Source organism: Leptonotus elevatus, chromosome 14 (genome assembly GCF_054856555.1).
Source record: "Leptonotus elevatus isolate MCC_2025b chromosome 14, RoL_Lele_1.0, whole genome shotgun sequence".
Lineage (NCBI taxonomy): Eukaryota > Metazoa > Chordata > Actinopteri > Syngnathiformes > Syngnathidae > Leptonotus > Leptonotus elevatus.
Genome location: NC_141252.1, coordinates 14,720,986 through 14,737,254, shown reverse-complemented (window position 1 = coordinate 14,737,254; position 16,269 = coordinate 14,720,986). Strand labels below are relative to the sequence as shown.

General features: G+C 39.2%; 1 protein-coding gene and 1 long non-coding RNA gene across 2 annotated transcripts; one reads left to right on the top strand and one right to left on the bottom strand.

Annotated features, from left to right (window-relative positions):
* The first annotated feature begins 2,662 nt into the window (after positions 1 to 2,662).
* lck (LCK proto-oncogene, Src family tyrosine kinase) lies at positions 2,663 to 15,652 on the top strand. The gene is made up of 13 exons (XM_086094112.1): positions 2,663 to 2,816; positions 3,783 to 3,895; positions 4,183 to 4,243; positions 4,446 to 4,536; positions 5,742 to 5,840; positions 5,952 to 6,055; positions 7,149 to 7,298; positions 7,369 to 7,521; positions 9,427 to 9,606; positions 12,946 to 13,022; positions 14,229 to 14,382; positions 14,688 to 14,819; positions 14,913 to 15,652. The coding sequence occupies exons 2-13, from the start codon at positions 3,788 to 3,790 to the stop codon at positions 15,107 to 15,109; spliced, it is 1,506 nt and encodes a 501-aa protein (XP_085950238.1). The 5' UTR covers positions 2,663 to 2,816; positions 3,783 to 3,787; the 3' UTR covers positions 15,110 to 15,652.
* On the bottom strand, positions 9,172 to 13,642 carry LOC147163115 (uncharacterized). The gene is made up of 3 exons (XR_015097010.1): positions 13,510 to 13,642; positions 13,231 to 13,268; positions 9,172 to 9,577 (listed from the first exon to the last, which is right to left on the bottom strand). It is a non-coding gene; the product is annotated as an uncharacterized LOC147163115 (long non-coding RNA).
* Positions 15,653 to 16,269: the final 617 nt, after the last annotated feature.

The window sequence follows — 16,269 nt, the reverse complement described above, 5'->3', positions numbered from 1 at the left end:
GAAGACTCGAGAGCCCTGACCACAAGTTCAATTTATCCCTTGGGATTGGCTAGTAGAGCTAGCAAGATAGCTAGCAGTGCTAGCAAGTTAGATAGCAGCGCTAGCAAGCAGAGTAACCTGCCACCGCGGTAGAAGCACCTGTGGCTAAAGCCAAACTGTGGTGTAGTTGTTATTTACTGGACCTAGATTCCCCTGTTGACCTCTGACCTTCGAATGTCCTCTCAGAGAAGTGGAAAATGGTGAAAAGGAAAGATCAGCTCCATTTTGTTGTCATTTTTCACTTTTCATGATAACATGACCCACAACTTTTGTCCATTTAGTGTGTCATCCATTCTTGAATTTTTAAGTCAACCCTGATATGAAGGCGTCCTAGGGGGAAGAGCAGCACAATAGATCATGTTGGACACAATTAGTTGAACAAGAAACTAAATATGCAACACGGATATGATATTTACCTCACAGGGGGGCTCAAATGTCAGCAGCTTGCTTTTTCCCACATCCCAGAAATAAATAGGCTATGTTAGACCGCAAATTGTCCATAGTTGTGAATGTGAGTGTATTCTTGGATGTCAATGTGTGCCCTGCGATTGGCTGGACAACAGTTGACGGTGTACACCAACTCTCAAATAGCAAGTGATGGATAGGAAATGTAAATATTCCTTGGTAGATTGCGGTTTCTGTGTGATAAAGAGCACTACGAGCACCACTGCAAGGCAGATTACACCTTGGAAATGAATATAAGGAAAACGGATAGATGTCGCAGTGTTGTACCTTGCGGCCTTATTTGCCAGTGAGTGCTTTTACAATAAAGTGCTGCAGACTTATGTTTCTCTTGCCACTCTGATATGCCCTGCAGATAGTTTCCCTTGACCTTTTCCCCAGATCTTTCCATTGTTATCCTAAGAGTAGAGTTTGACACTAGAGTAGAAATAAAGCACACGTCACAGATAAACCTATCAGTATACTTCGTTTAATCAGGAGGCATATTTAAACCTGCTATGTGGTAAGGCTGCTCTAAAGGGTTTGTTCACACCATGACGCCACCAACTGCTTTGTGAACGTGGGAGGTGGAAGTCGGAAAACATCATGATAGTATCGCACTTAGACAGTATAATACGTGAGAGTTCAAGTTATATTTAAAAAGTCAGGCAGCTGTTGTGCTAGAGAAAATTGGAATACCCTTGAAGTAGGATATTCTTTCACGTAGTGTGCCAGTTGCCCCAGGTTTTTTTTTTTCATCCCATGCATTCAACGGACACTTTATTAAGTACACCTGCACAATCATCACATCCAGTTCAAAAGCGGGAGCAAACATTCTGCCGGTATAAACAAGTACGCCTGATTTTTGCTGTTCATTCAACAATATTCTGTTCTACAGCACTTCAAATGACATAACTGAACAAAAGTCTTTCATAATATTGACATGACATGAGGACATGAGAAGTTTGATTTCTGCTGCAAAGTAAAAAAAAAATATACAATAGAATGTTCTACACTGTAAAGAATTGACTGTAGAATTTATATTCCTGTAATTTTTTTTACAAGTTTGTTGGAGGACGGAACATCACCAGGATTGGGAAGCCTGGCCCAATATCAAGCAGAGTCATTGTAGTTGCTCAATTGCCTGACTTCCGTGCAGGCAGCATTTATTCACTTCCCACTCAGATTTGAGCATGAGTGGTTTTCTGTTGGTATACTGTAAGTGCTCAGTGATTTACTAGCAACCAGTACAGGATGTCATCGGCCTTGTGGGAGTGCGAGAGAAAATGGATGTGAAAGAAATAATTAAATATTAAAATGTAATAAGATCTCTGCAGTGTCAATATATACATACCTAGTTTGCAATGTGACCGTCCTTAGCACGCGCGCACACACACGCACGCACGCACGCACACACACACACACACACACACACACAAGAACACTTCCTGCCAGTGCACGCTCTGCTACTGCAGCTCCTCACCACAAGAATAGAGATGTGGCCCACTGCACAGTCAGTGGAACGGTACATGACAAAAGTTAGCTGTGTTTCTTTAATTTCAGTAAGTATTTAATACAGAGAAAGTGTTCAATTACAAATATATATGTATACTACACTTCCGTGCTTTTAATTTAGTTACCACCCAGTTATTTATGATTCATAATGACCTTTACAAAAGCAAGTGATGACCCGTTGTTAGATTTACCTGCTAAACATTTATTAAACACCACACAAAAATGAGGAAAGATACTCCGTTTTTATCAGACAGCTCGCGAGGAGAGAGGAACTGCCTCATACAATTATTTTCATATCTTATGCATTCATATCACACCAAAAAATGTTTGTTGACTGTGAAATACATAGAGTAGGAAATTAAATTGAAAATGTGTGTGTGTGTGTGGGGGGGGGGGGGGGGGTATTTTTTTCTGGTAGGCAGCCAACCTAAGTGATTGGTGTCATTTTTTTCTGGATTATTTTTATTTATTTTTTTATCCCTAAATGTTGGCAGTACTTGGGAAAAATGCTGTCCCTGCCACTCTACCATGGTGCCAAACACTTGCACACTAAGCACCTGCTTAACGACTGCAGAGCAACCAATATCCTCTCAACGACAGGAAGCTCTTGCCGCTCTTCTTCAACGTGTGTATGTGTGTGTGTGTGTGTGTGTGTGTGTTCTTGCACAGACCCATATCTAACTTAGACAGACAGATGATAATATCGTCACAACCACGCACAAGTGGAGAATAGTGTTTGTTAAATATCTTCATTTACATCAAATAGATATGGCGGAACCTTAAATCTGAAGTGCTCGAAGACACACTTCCTCTGCAAATAGGTGAGTATCACACTCGTGATTGTACATATAGACAAAGTCTTGACTTTGCGGACAAAGGTAGTTCATCAAACTAAAATCATCCTCTAATTGAAAATGTTCTACAAGCATGAGGATAGGATTATATATTCCATTCAGGGTTAGTCCACAGCTAGAAATAACATTTATTAGTTCTTCAACTTTCATCATAAAATTACAAATCGTATCATATATTAGCCCTAGAATATTCATTTTAAAACTCCAAATTTGACTTTACAACAGTGAGACCGTTTTCAGCATTTTGTCGTTGTTGTATTCATAGAAGCATTCGTTTGAGTTTTATTTTATTAGACTCTCACCAATCCGTATTTGCTCAGCGACAATAGTCAAATTAAAAATTCATAAGAACATAAAGGATTGCAAACAATAACAAGCTGTGTTTATTTGGGAAGACTATCCCCTCAATGGAAATTGTTGACTTTGACAGCAAGAATAAAAACATAAAATGCTATCCACTGAGAGTATAAGAAAAGATAGTAGAGGGGAAAGGTCTTGTGATTTGCTCCTTGGGGTCTTGGCCCATGAATTTTTCCCATGACTTTGAGACTTTGAGGGGGAGACGAATGTTGCAATCAGTCCACTGACCTGGTTCTGATCCAATTGGGACCAAGTGATCTTGAAACAACACAATGTAGAGCACAAGTACATGATGGTAAATTCCAGTACAAGTTTCTAGAGCTTGTAATTGGATTAGAATAGAAGCATTATTTGACATTATAGCTACAAAAGTAAGTCAAGCTGCTGCTGAAACATTTGATTGGTTCACTACAAATGTACAATTCTCAAACACAAAGCATGCTGGTGCCGCTATACGGCAGTTTTGGAAATCTTCGACAACATACGGTAACTGTATATCCAATTTTGCTTGCAAATTTGAGTGAAATTCATATATATATAATTTTCATTTTGAATCATATCTTTAACTTGCAGACAAGATGGGCTGTAACTGCAGCTCCGATTACTCAGATGCTGAATGGATGGAGAACTTGGATGAAATTTGTGAGCACTGCAACTGCCCCATACCTCCAGAGTCGAGCAAACCAGTAAGTGCACTTGCAAGTTTTATTTTTAGCTATAGCCGGATGTGCATGTGTACAAAGCGGTCCCTAACAGTGTTTTTAGAATTAATTTCAAGCAAAAAAAATGATGGATGGAGAAAAAGTACATTTTAGGCTACAGTTAGAGAATACACCCAAACTGTTTGACTTTTTTGTTTGAATTATTTTGTAGTTTAGGTACTTTAAGTGCTCGATGTGTTGCTGATGGCCTGTTCAATATCCTATTAATGTTCCTAAACTAAAACGCACACTTTCTTGTCTTCTGTCACCAGTGTACAAATCAACTAATTCCACATTCATCACAGGGTTCACCACCTTCATCTCCACTACCTGGTAACATCAAACATATGATTTCCTTTGTCTCGCTAACATTATTTAACAAGATGTAACCATGACTGCGTATTTTTGAATTGCTTTGCATGGCATTGTATTCCACTCAAAACTGACATTCAGGAACAGTCATTTCTAAAATAATAATAATAATAATAACAAATTATTTTACAATAAATGGAATGGCTTCTTTTCTTTTTTGCAGATAACCTGGCAGTGGCTTGCTACAGCTACGAACCCAACCATGATGATGACCTGGGCTTTGAAAAGGGAGAAAAACTCAAGATAATTAACAGGTGAGTTCTGTACATGCAACAGCTTGTTTCCCCTCAAACATTTTATTCATGCAACTGTGCTGTAAGTAGATGTTGCCATATTTTTTACGTTAACCCTATTATGACATCTACCTTTTGTTTGACAAAAATTAAATATAGTGTATAGTCACGTTATTTCAGCGTAGTCACAGAAATAACTTCAAGCTGACAAAAGTAATAATAAATAAATATGTAATGAAAATAAATTCACCAATGAAAATCAGATGGTCTTAAATTATTGGGTGTTCTTATTCTGTTGCAAGACTGAGATCAATATTTGTTCTACAGTGGGCAGCACGTTTCTCTCTAAAATACCTTGATAGCTTTGAGATTACATTGTACCATGTGCGGATTCAAGTCATCTTGTGCCAGATTGAGCAAAGCGCTAGCTCCAGAACATATAACCTCCATGTTTCACAGTGAGGACAGTATTCTTTTCTTGGTGTGCTTCATTTTTGCGTCTGTGAACATAGAGCTGATATTCTTGAGCAAAATGCTCCAGTTTTGTCTTCTCCAAGTAGTCCTATTTCTTCCTACATCCCATGAATGGTTGTTTGTCTTTGGGTGCTCTGTGATTGGCTGGCAGTTCAGGGCGTACTCCGCCTCTAAGTGGTAAGTGGTAGAGAAGATGAGATGAGTTTTTCAACAGTGGTGTCCTCCGTGGTCATCTCCCATGATGCCACTTTGACTGATGAACCTTGACCTTGGAGTTCATCTTAAATGTATTTGGAGGTTGTTTTGGACTCTTTGGTTACCATTTGTATTATCTATCTCTTAAATTTGTCATCAAGTTTCTTCCCATGGCCACATCCAGGGAAGTTGGCTACAGTCCTGTGGGTCTTAAATTTATGAATATGTGAAACTGTAGTCACATGAACATCAAGCTGCTTGGAGCTGGTCTTATAGCCTTAACGTTTAACATACTTGTCTACAATTTTCTTTCTAATATTCTGAAACAACTTTCTCCTTTGCATCATCTGGTCCATGTTTTGCGCGTTACACACCAAGACACCAGACAGTACGGTGGCTACTTGCCAGTCGACCCCCTTTAAATAGACCGACTCCAAAATAATTTGTCACTCAAAGTGACATTTCTAAAATAAATAAATACATTTAAAAAACGATTTGTATTTCAGATTTGCACATGTGTTAGCTAACTCATGATATTGTTGTGGTTTGACTCTCAGGGATAATCCTGAGTGGTACTTGGCAGAGTCTCTCACCACAGGACAGAGGGGCTTCATCCCACACAACTTTATTGCAATGAACACAGAGGAGGCAGAACCGTACGTCACACAGGCAATACACTGCATTGATGGAGATGTTTACCCCAAAGCTGTGTCCTTCCATTTGAGTGCCAGCCAGGTTTTGAGTGTGAAGCCTGTTCTGTGTTGCAGGTGGTTCTTTAAGGACATTTCAAGAAACGATTCCATGAGGCTCCTGCTCGCACCCGGGAACGCAAAGGGTTCCTTCTTGATTCGTGAGAGTGAGACAACCTCAGGTGACGGATGCATTACAGTACTGTGCAAGCCATAGGCTTTGCCTTGGTGTTCTTTTCACACCATTTCGGGTTGAAATACAATTAGCAAAAAAGACACATAGCCATGTTGTTAAGAGGTTGTGCTTGTGCAAAGGTAAAACCCATTTGGTTTTACTAAAGATGTTCAATACTACACTTTTTTTTTCAGACCGATGCCAGTATGAGTATACTCAAGTCTTGAGTAGTCACCACGATGCAATACTGGTACCGATAACAATAGTACTTTTGATACATAACATTTTACCTCCAAAAACAACAGATCATTTAAAATGACTAATTTTAAAGAAAAAAATGTATACATCCCAAACTAACACTTTCCTTAAAGTTCCATGAAATTGATGGCAATATTCTATTATTCTAATTGTGGGTTGTTGTTGTTTAGTGTTAGAGTTGGAAGTCACTTGTTGGGGATTGCTGTTTTGATGAAGTTTTAATAATACCCTTATTTGTTGATTTCCACATTTGTTAATTTGTTTGTTTAGTTCCACTCAATGCTGAGTAGCCATTTACATTGTCAAAAATGGACTCCATCAGAAGCTCTAAATTTAATAAGCAATGGAAATAAACAAGGATATCAACACTTCGTCCAAACAGCCAATCCCCAACAAGCAAAAAATACCATAAAGGAGAAGAAAATATACGTTTGTATATTACTTTCCTAAAATGTACTCTGGAAGGAAAACTGTATGTTCTTTTAAAAAATAACTATAAAAGAAAAACTAGAAAAGTGGGTCATGACTTAATGATCTTGGGAAAATATAGGCCCGGATGTGAGCCCAGTGCAGAAGCTGTTGTCTAGAGGTAAAAGTTTTGTGGTCTTACCACCTTGCTTAATTTGATTCCTGATCAGTGAAAGCCTTTTGTAGCAGAGGAGTACTTGGGTTGGGGTTCAGATCAAGTTTTATTCAGCATTTCCTTCCTCAACACTTCTGCTGATGCTATTGTAGTGCAATAGTGGCACTTAGTAGGCAGACCTTGACCTTGTTAACAAATCTGGCCAAAAGGGAAAATAAAGTCACCCTTTCATATAATTTCTGCATCTTATTTGTTTCAGGGTCATACTCCTTGTCGATCAGGGACTTTGACCAAAACATGAGTGAAGGAGTGAAGCACTACAGGATCCGCAACTTGGACAATGGTGGCTTCTATATCACCAATAAGATATCTTTTAATTCTCTGAAGGAGCTTGTCCAGCATCATACACGTATGTGCACTTTTCCCCGCCCCAAATCATTTCTGTAATGTCTTCAACTGATCCAATTTCTGTCGTCCAGGTGATGCAGATGGCTTGTGTACCAAGTTGACGAAGCCATGCCAATCAAGAGCTCCTCAGAAACCATGGTGGCAAGATGAGTGGGAGATCTCCCGGGAGTCTCTGAAACTGGTGAATAAGCTTGGTGCAGGACAGTTTGGCGACGTCTGGATGGGTGAGCGGAGCAACTACTGGGTTCTTTGTTTGTTTGAGATTTATCACTCTATGGGGAAAATAGTGGCCGGCGCTCATATTTGATCAGTCTTTAGCGTGTGCTACTTTGAGCTCTTCGACCTGGAGAATAGTGCAAGAAATTAACCTTGTCATCAAGCATAACTCAAAATACATTAATCTACCCGTTCACAAAACGTCTGCATTTCAGGAATTCAGTTTTAACAATAGGAGCATGACCATCCATTGTGCAAGATCATCCTGAGGTCAAATAGTTTTGCTTAAATTGCTATTACAGTATTTAGACAGTATGAGTCACGGCCTCTTGTATCATTAATCGCATGACTGTTTCCTCTGTTTTTAAATGCCCTCATACCAGCTGTAATTAACTATCGCCACAGACAGTGTGAAAACATGACCTTCGCTTCAACTTGTCCGCATTTCAGCCACTTTTTTTTTTTTAAACAAAAGTGCAAACTCTAAGATTGAACATAAGCCGTTCTATGATGGCAATCGACCTCAGTTATGATGAATAACTGCAATTCAAATATTCAATACCAGGGTAAAATTATCTTACATAATAAAAATCACACCAACAACTTTATCAAAAACATAGCTGTGTCACAGCTCAGGGGGTTTAAAATAACCGTGTGTATTATCTAATGCCATCTAGTGGCAAACTAATAATCCATTCATTTTAAAATGTATTTCAATAATATACAACAAAAAAAACCTGATCACATCAACTTAGTTATAGGTCTAGTAATCGCTAATTATAAGTCACGTCTGCTACGGATACCCGAAGGAGAAGAACTTCATGAACGTAGTTAGCCTATGGCGGTAGTTGCAGCTCGTATCGGTCCCAATGGGTCGACCGCCACTTAACTTCCACAGTTGGGGTCTTCGGGTGGTCGTCGCTGAGTCCCGTTATTCGGGCTCCCGCAGCTTGTCTCCCTCTTCTTTGCTTTCGCATGCTCTTGCTAGCTGCTTTTGTTCAGCAAGTTCTTCCTAGCCAGTCTTGCTCACAGCTCACGCTAGCTGCTGCTTGGCTCGTTGCCACGCTCACTCCAAACAATAATCCAAATAATAATTAGTAGTAATTGTTGGCTTGCGAAGTGTGGTCTGTCTGAGGCACTGTAGTGCCAGTGCTTCGTAATTGTTGCATTCTATTAGTACACCACTCGATGGCACTAAATTCTACACAATGAACTTTTAATAAATACTGTATAATAAAGATTATGATGCTAATAATAATGTGTTCAATGAATTTATTTCAAGAATTATGTTGTTGTCATATTTATTAATTAAATACAATGACATCCAAAACACATATCTGTGGAGCACAAAATCTATCTTTTTGCACCGTGATAAAATTTTCCAAAATAACATCACCTGCACCACAGCTTAGACTTGCTTTTAGCTGATCTAAAGTCTAGTCTACTTTCTGTCACCAAAGGTCAGGTGCACCGGATTGTGTAATAATATATATTTTTTAAGTCTTCTGGCCGCCAAACCCTACTGCGCTGTACAAATTTTCAAACAACTCGACAACTACTGGACTTGCCGTTGCACAAAAATGAAGATGTGCCAGTTTATGCCGAGCGCACGTAAAAACTAAAATAGATCTCATTGAGTCGATACATTGATGCTGGTCTTCTGTGACTTTAATGGTGTATTTTTTCTTGAAAATAGACAAATTTCAAATTAAACAGATTCATTCAAGAGGTTCCATTGCTGTTTGTTCTTGCATGTTTTCTTGCACCTCTATCTTTCAACATAGACATAGCCCTGTTAGATGCATCATTTACGGTGATTGACTATTGGGAGATTTCAAGTCATCCCTAATACATGACTAAACAGTAGAGGTTTATGCATATACTGTACTAAGTACAGTACTGTCTCTTTTCAGGTTTCTACAATAATGACCGCAAGGTTGCCATTAAGGGACTGAAGATTGGCACAATGTCAACAGAAGCCTTCCTGGCAGAAGCCAATGTGATGAAGAACCTGCAGCATCCTCGCCTTGTGCGCCTCTTTGCTGTGGTTAGCCAGGAACCCATCTATATTGTCACAGAGTACATGGAGAATGGTACGTATGATTCTACTAGGAATTTGAAATGTATCACAGAGACATCAAGAACAAAACGAAACTGAATTTGGCCCCATGGGTATTTCCAGTAAATGATGAACAAAATCTAAAAACGTTGCAGAATTACCTAACAGATCAAAGATATTTCTTTCCCGTAAGCAACACAAATACAGAGGAGCAAACAAAGAAACATTCAGTGTTGTGTCATTCATGTTCAGGATCAAACATGTTGATACGGTTTCAGTCTCAGGAAGAGAGCACATGCTTGAACAAAACCTGGATCGCCCTTGTTTTTCACCCTGGTCTTGAATCATTAAGTTTGCATGTATTCCTGTAAAAGCAGTGAATCATCATCAAACAACCTTATTTTTAAAAAGTGTTATTTTGAGTACTTGGTGAGAATAGATTTCCCCTAACCTAACAAGTTCCTCTGCTGTGCTGAAGTGGTCTGATTGGCTATTTTCAGTTTACCATGCACTCATTTCCCTGAGCATTCAAAGGAAACATTAACTTCCACTGTCTTGGCATGCTTCTGCAGACACAGTAATGTCGCTGGTGTTTACTCACCAAGGCGAAGTCTCTCAAGGCCTGTCTGCGGGAAGGTGTTATAGTTGGAGGGAGTGTTATTGTTTAAAGACCCTCAGCGATGTATGGCCCCGCTCCATAATCAGTGCAGACACAAACACATGCAAAGTCACATGAACTCCAGTACTGGTGCAGCCCAATTGAGGTTTGTAAACAAACAACCTCTTGGCAATGGCAGTTTTTACCTTATCTTTCCACTGAATCTTCTTTTCATCTCTCCGTGTATAACAATAGATCAATAAACACATGGAAGAAATAAATAGAAGCAGGCAACCACATAATGTTCAACTTGAATCTCTAAGGTTTATGTTTTTTTTTTTTTTTGGTCAGACAATAAAACAATACAATTAGACGTTGTGCCCCAAACATCACCGCAGCCTTGAATGGCGCTCTTTTATATAAGTCTTCAATTGGCTTGTAAAACCACCAGCAGTGGCTCTACATGAGACTCTCTCTTTGTCTGAAATCCACGTGTAGACAGGAAACAATTGCTGCCTCTGTTGTCAAGAGTAAGGATGGCTTGGAGTTCCCGTCTTTTCAATTTGTCCCTTTCTTTACCATCGAAAACAACAAAGATGGAAAATAACAGGCGTGTCCTCGGAGGCTTCTGTGTGACCTTGACAAAGAGCATTCATTTGGCCCTTCAACTTCAAGCGCAATCCAAGCACTGCAGGCCAGTTAAGCCTCTTCTTTCCTGTCACAGACATTCTTTTTTTTTTATGCTTCCTTTTGGGTTGATGCGGCTGGCTGACAGGCAACGGTATTGTTCTTTTCTAATCAAACCCCCAAAAAGTCTCGGGAAGTGCAGTTGACTGTTGACTTAGCATCAAATTGACTGATGCTCTACGAACTTCCTTCCACTGTTATGTTCCCTGATTTGATCTGCTATTCTGGTCCAAGTCAGTCTATGTATTTTCAAAGCATAGAGTTTCTGAAAGGAAAACTTTTTTGGGGGCTAAAATACGTTATAGCCTATGTGCCACCACTAATCAAAATACGTTATTTTTGTAAATATCATTCATTGAATAATAATAATAATAATAATTCATCATTCTCTATTGATTACAGAGTGCCTCCACGTTGGGCAATATTACCTTCAGCAACCAAAATTCCCATCATAAATATCCTTGAAAATGTTGTTAAAGTCACGTGACCAAAGTTGAAGAACAGGTTAGCAGACTTTCTGTGTATGCTACGATAACTAGCGTAACTACGGGTTGATAACATGATAGTTTGAACATCGTTTTAGTTCAGGTTTATGGTTTAAGTTCAGCCTGTCAACAACCTGCAGCATACATAGAAGCTGTTTCTCAAAATCAAGAATGAAGTGTACGGTCTTGTGAACTCAGAAAGTACGGCCTTCATAAGAACATACTCGGTAACATACTTTATAAAAATGCTAGTTTCTTTGTTACTTGAACGGCTCAGCTTCCATATTTCCGTAAAATGAAAAAAAAAGGGGGGGTGGTGGAATTACAAACATGAGTCTTCCTCAGCCATTTTGATAGCAGCACGAGATCCACCGTGAAATATTTTCCCAGCCAAGTCTTCACAAGTCACCAACCGATGAATCCTTGGTTTAAGCTAGCAGACAAGAGAAAAAAACATCCTGGTTCCACGTATTCTTGGTTTATATTGGAACAGGACTTGGGCCGCAACTGATGACTTTTCACAAGATCACAAGGACGTAAGGAAGGATAAGACTGCAAATTGAGAAACGACTTGTGAATCTACTCAACTGTTCTTCAGGTTTGGTCACGTGAAATTTGCAATGGTAGCAAAGGTTTTTGTGACACTAATTTTGGATGCCAGCTGAGGGTGATTTCTTGCCCAACATGGTAGCCCGACGATGGGGATTGATGAATTTTGCTGTTGATTTATTCCATGAATGCAATACACAGATGCAAAAATTATTCTCCAAGAGTGTAATTGTTGTAAAGTAACAAAGGCCTAACTATAACTACTTAACAATAAATTGAAACCTGGTGTGATTTGATGTAAACGAATATATGAAAATAGTAAAGGGACATTCCCTGTTAAATTTAAATTGTTTTGAAAAAATTGTGGCTCTAACGAAACTTGGTTTGATGTTACAGTTTCGGTCCAGGCGTACCTGCATACTAAACTTTGTCACATCAGACTTTGATGGATGTTAATCAGAGAAAATGTGCATACAGATTTTGTCAGATTTAAGTGAGGGTTGTAGACCCAACTCCAAATTCAACCAAAACCAAATGAAACAAAACATGCACAGATCATGACAGTTGATTATTCATAGCATACAGGAATATGCACAAAAATGCTAAGAGAGAAAATACACATAACATAACCTCCCTGGTGGAGGTAAAAACAAAACAAATAAGTCAGCATGACTTAAGGCAACATCATGATAGACGGGCGGCATGCTAGAACGGGTTACCGTGACTGGCTCACAGGCCAGAGTTCCTGGTTCAAATTCCAACTCAGGCCGTCCCGTGTGACCTTTGCATGTTCTCCCCTGGCTTCTCTCTGGGGTCTCCAGCTTCCTCCCACATTCCAAAAACATGCAAGTACCGGTATAATAATCAAAGATTTGTCCATGGGTGTGAATAGGAGTGTGAGAAGCTACTGGTGACCAAGTGTACCATGATTGTTTCCCCAAAATCTGTTGGGAAAGGCTTCAGCTTAACTGTGATCCTAATGTGGCCAATTAGTGAAGAAAATTGATGTATAAAGACACAATAAGTGACTTTATGAAATCTATATTGTTGGCAGGTAGCTTGCTGGAGTACTTAAAAACAACACAGGGGAGTAATTTGTCAATGAAGACTTTGATCGACATGGCGTCTCAGGTAAGACACTCCTCACTTTCGGTCTCTCTGAGATATGCATCCTTTCCTTTGCAATTGTTTTTGTCTGCTGTATGTATGACGAGGGGGGCTATCGATATGTCATTATGCATGTTTGACAAGTTGAGCAAATGTAAGTATGACAAAGTAACGAATGAAACGGAGGGCATCGAGGTTTGTGAAGTCTAAAAGAATAAACAGACTTTCTTACCTGTCATGTTTCTGACAAGTTCTCGAGGCCAACCGCACCTATGAGAGACATTCTATAAAGGTATGAAATGTGCACTTCAGACCAAGCAAACCAAAATGCTTACAATCCCACCATTGTCTATACTCCATGACATCAGTTCAAACATGGTCACAGGAATTAGCCTGCAACTGGATAAAGGGTCAACACAAGGGTTCCCACATTGTTTTGGGTTGTGTACCCCCGAACCATTTTCTCATAGCATGACACTCAAATGTGTGGATGCTTATCGGGGTTGTGTACCTGGGTGGAGGACATAGGAGATGAGAGGTGCTGTCAAAATTTCTCTTCATCTGCCCAAAACAATGCCCTGCACTTGACTGCCAACCAGTCCAGGGCGTAGTCTGCCTTTCACCCTTTGTCAACTGGGATTGGCATTAGCTCCCCATGACCCTTAACAGAATAAGCAGCTCAAAAATGAATGCGGATGGAGCTGTGTCCAAAACACACACAGCACAATTGAAGACATTTTTAGCTCTTTTTAAATCATTATTAAGTACTCATAAATTACTTGGCAACACTCTACAATGAAAAGTCTCTAAAATGTTTGCTTCCAACAATAAGTATAACTATTTGGAAAACAACAACTAGCTGCACTTTACAATTGAAATGTATTCTGTTAGATCACTGATACTGTCACAGTAAGATGCTGTCAAAAGAAAGTTTAACTGTAATCAAGTTATTTAATTACCGGGAACAAGCTACTTTCATTCTAAACAAGCTAATGTGGAGTCACTATTTGGCAAGCTGGAGTTTAATCTTTCTTTTCAAAAGCATCTAGTTAAAGCTTTGTAATGTATTAGTGACATACTAATACCAAATTTAAAGATGAATAAACTAGTTTATAAGGGTTTTTTGTTGTTGTAATCCTTGGTTTTAAGTCACGCTGCTTACCAATTTGTAAACTGAGGACCCATGTAGCTATGAGAAGGACCTTACTGATAGTGCGCTGCCCCCTGCAGGTAGCAGACGGCATGGCTTACATTGAGCAGAAGAATTACATCCACAGGGACCTACGAGCTGCCAACATTCTGGTGTCCCATGAGCTCATCTGTAAGGTAGCAGACTTTGGACTTGCCAGACTCATTGAGGACAGCCAATACACGGCGAGTGAGGGTAAGAAGACCAATTGCTTTATTTCTTTTTTGCCTCTACTAATGCAGACAATCATGTAATATACAGTAATGTGATAATATAATGTTCTACTGTTATATAGACTCCCCACTGTTATCTTCAAACTTTTGCAGTCATTGTTCAAATGTACTCGACTACTCGAGCACATTTACTGCATATAAGTAAGCATTTTAAAAAGCCTCATTGTGTTAAATTTAGACTATATATTCCAACATGCAGCCTCATAATCTATCTACCGTATCTACCAGGGCAGCAATTCAAATGTTCATTTACCTTTATGTTAACAGGAGCAAAGTTTCCTATCAAGTGGACCGCCCCAGAAGCTATAAACTATGGAACATTTTCTATCAAGTCTGATGTGTGGTCCTTTGGGATCCTCCTAACAGAAATAGTCACATACGGACGCATACCATACCCTGGTAACCATTTGTTTGCTTTCTCTTTGCAATATTTACACAAATTCCTTCAGGATAACCACACTGCTAGTTGACTGTTCTATCATCAATGTTCAGGCATGTCCAACCCTGAGGTCATCCAGAACCTGGAGCAGGGCTACAGGATGCCAAAGCCAGAAAAGTGTTCAGATGGACTTTATAATGTCATATGTCTCTGCTGGAGGGACAACCCAGAAACTAGACCCACCTTTGAGTACCTGAGGAGTGTTTTGGAGGACTTTTTTATTGCCACAGAGCGTCAATACCAGGAGTAGCCTTGAATGTTCACAGTCTTATTGACACTGTTATGGCCTGGTTGATGCCTGCCTCCTGCAATGCTTCAGCTATAACTTTCATCACCGTTGTTAAAAGAACATTTGACTGTTGTGTTGTGTCTCACAGGGTGTGTTACAATGATTGTTTTATTTTTATTTTTTGTACAATAAATCATGGATTGATTTGAATTGTGTAACTAGCAACAGGTTGACAAGTCACACATAATGTGGGCCCAATTTTTGTGCCCAGCACAAGTCTAGCGCAAAGTGCAGTCTAACTGTGCGCATTGGGTGGAATTTTGTTTCTTTAGGTATATTCGGAAACGGGTGGAATTTGAAATGGGTTGTTGAGGGAGTGAACACAGCCAACTTGATTCCTGGCCAATCGAAGTGGCTCCTGTTCTAAAGAAACCGACATGCTGAAGTCCATGCAGGAAGTTGTACTTTTAATTTAAATACTAACTATCAGCATTTTAATCTTTAAATAATGTGAATAGCCCCAATCAGAATAAACAAACATAAACTTACATTTTATTCAGGATTGCTCCTATGTCTGTCTCACAGTTCTGAGGTCTTGGGTTCCAATTTTATAGATGCAGTTTGAGAAAATATTATCATGAATTTTATCAATAAATGCGCAGAGCAGAAGCACATCAATAATGTACTGTAGCAACTTCGGACAACATTGGAAACGTTGGGAAATTAGTCTTAAATTTATAATTTCAAGTGGAATTAAAAAGCATTCAATTTAACTTGCCTGAAGTAGTAGAAACACTTTAGTCAGTATTTAACAAACTTTCCAATGATACCAGCCTTTTGAATAGGATAAAGATTACGTTGTGCTGCGGGCAGCTAAAAAAATGAATGGCGGGCCACAAGTGGCCCCCGGGCTGTAGTTTGGACACCACTGCCCTGGACAGAAATTGATGCCTTCTCAACATTTATTAATTGTCACAGAAAAAATAAATACTGTTTTTCACTGAAATCATCTTTAATTAAAAGATCTGTCTTTTACTGCTGGTCTCTTGTATATTAATTTAGCTTTGAAATCTTACACACATACCTAGGTTTTAAAATATGGTTTATAAATTAAAGTTAAAGAATTTCAAAGAGTACCTCCTTGGATTTTCCCAGCATTCTACATTTGGGGTGACTTTCCT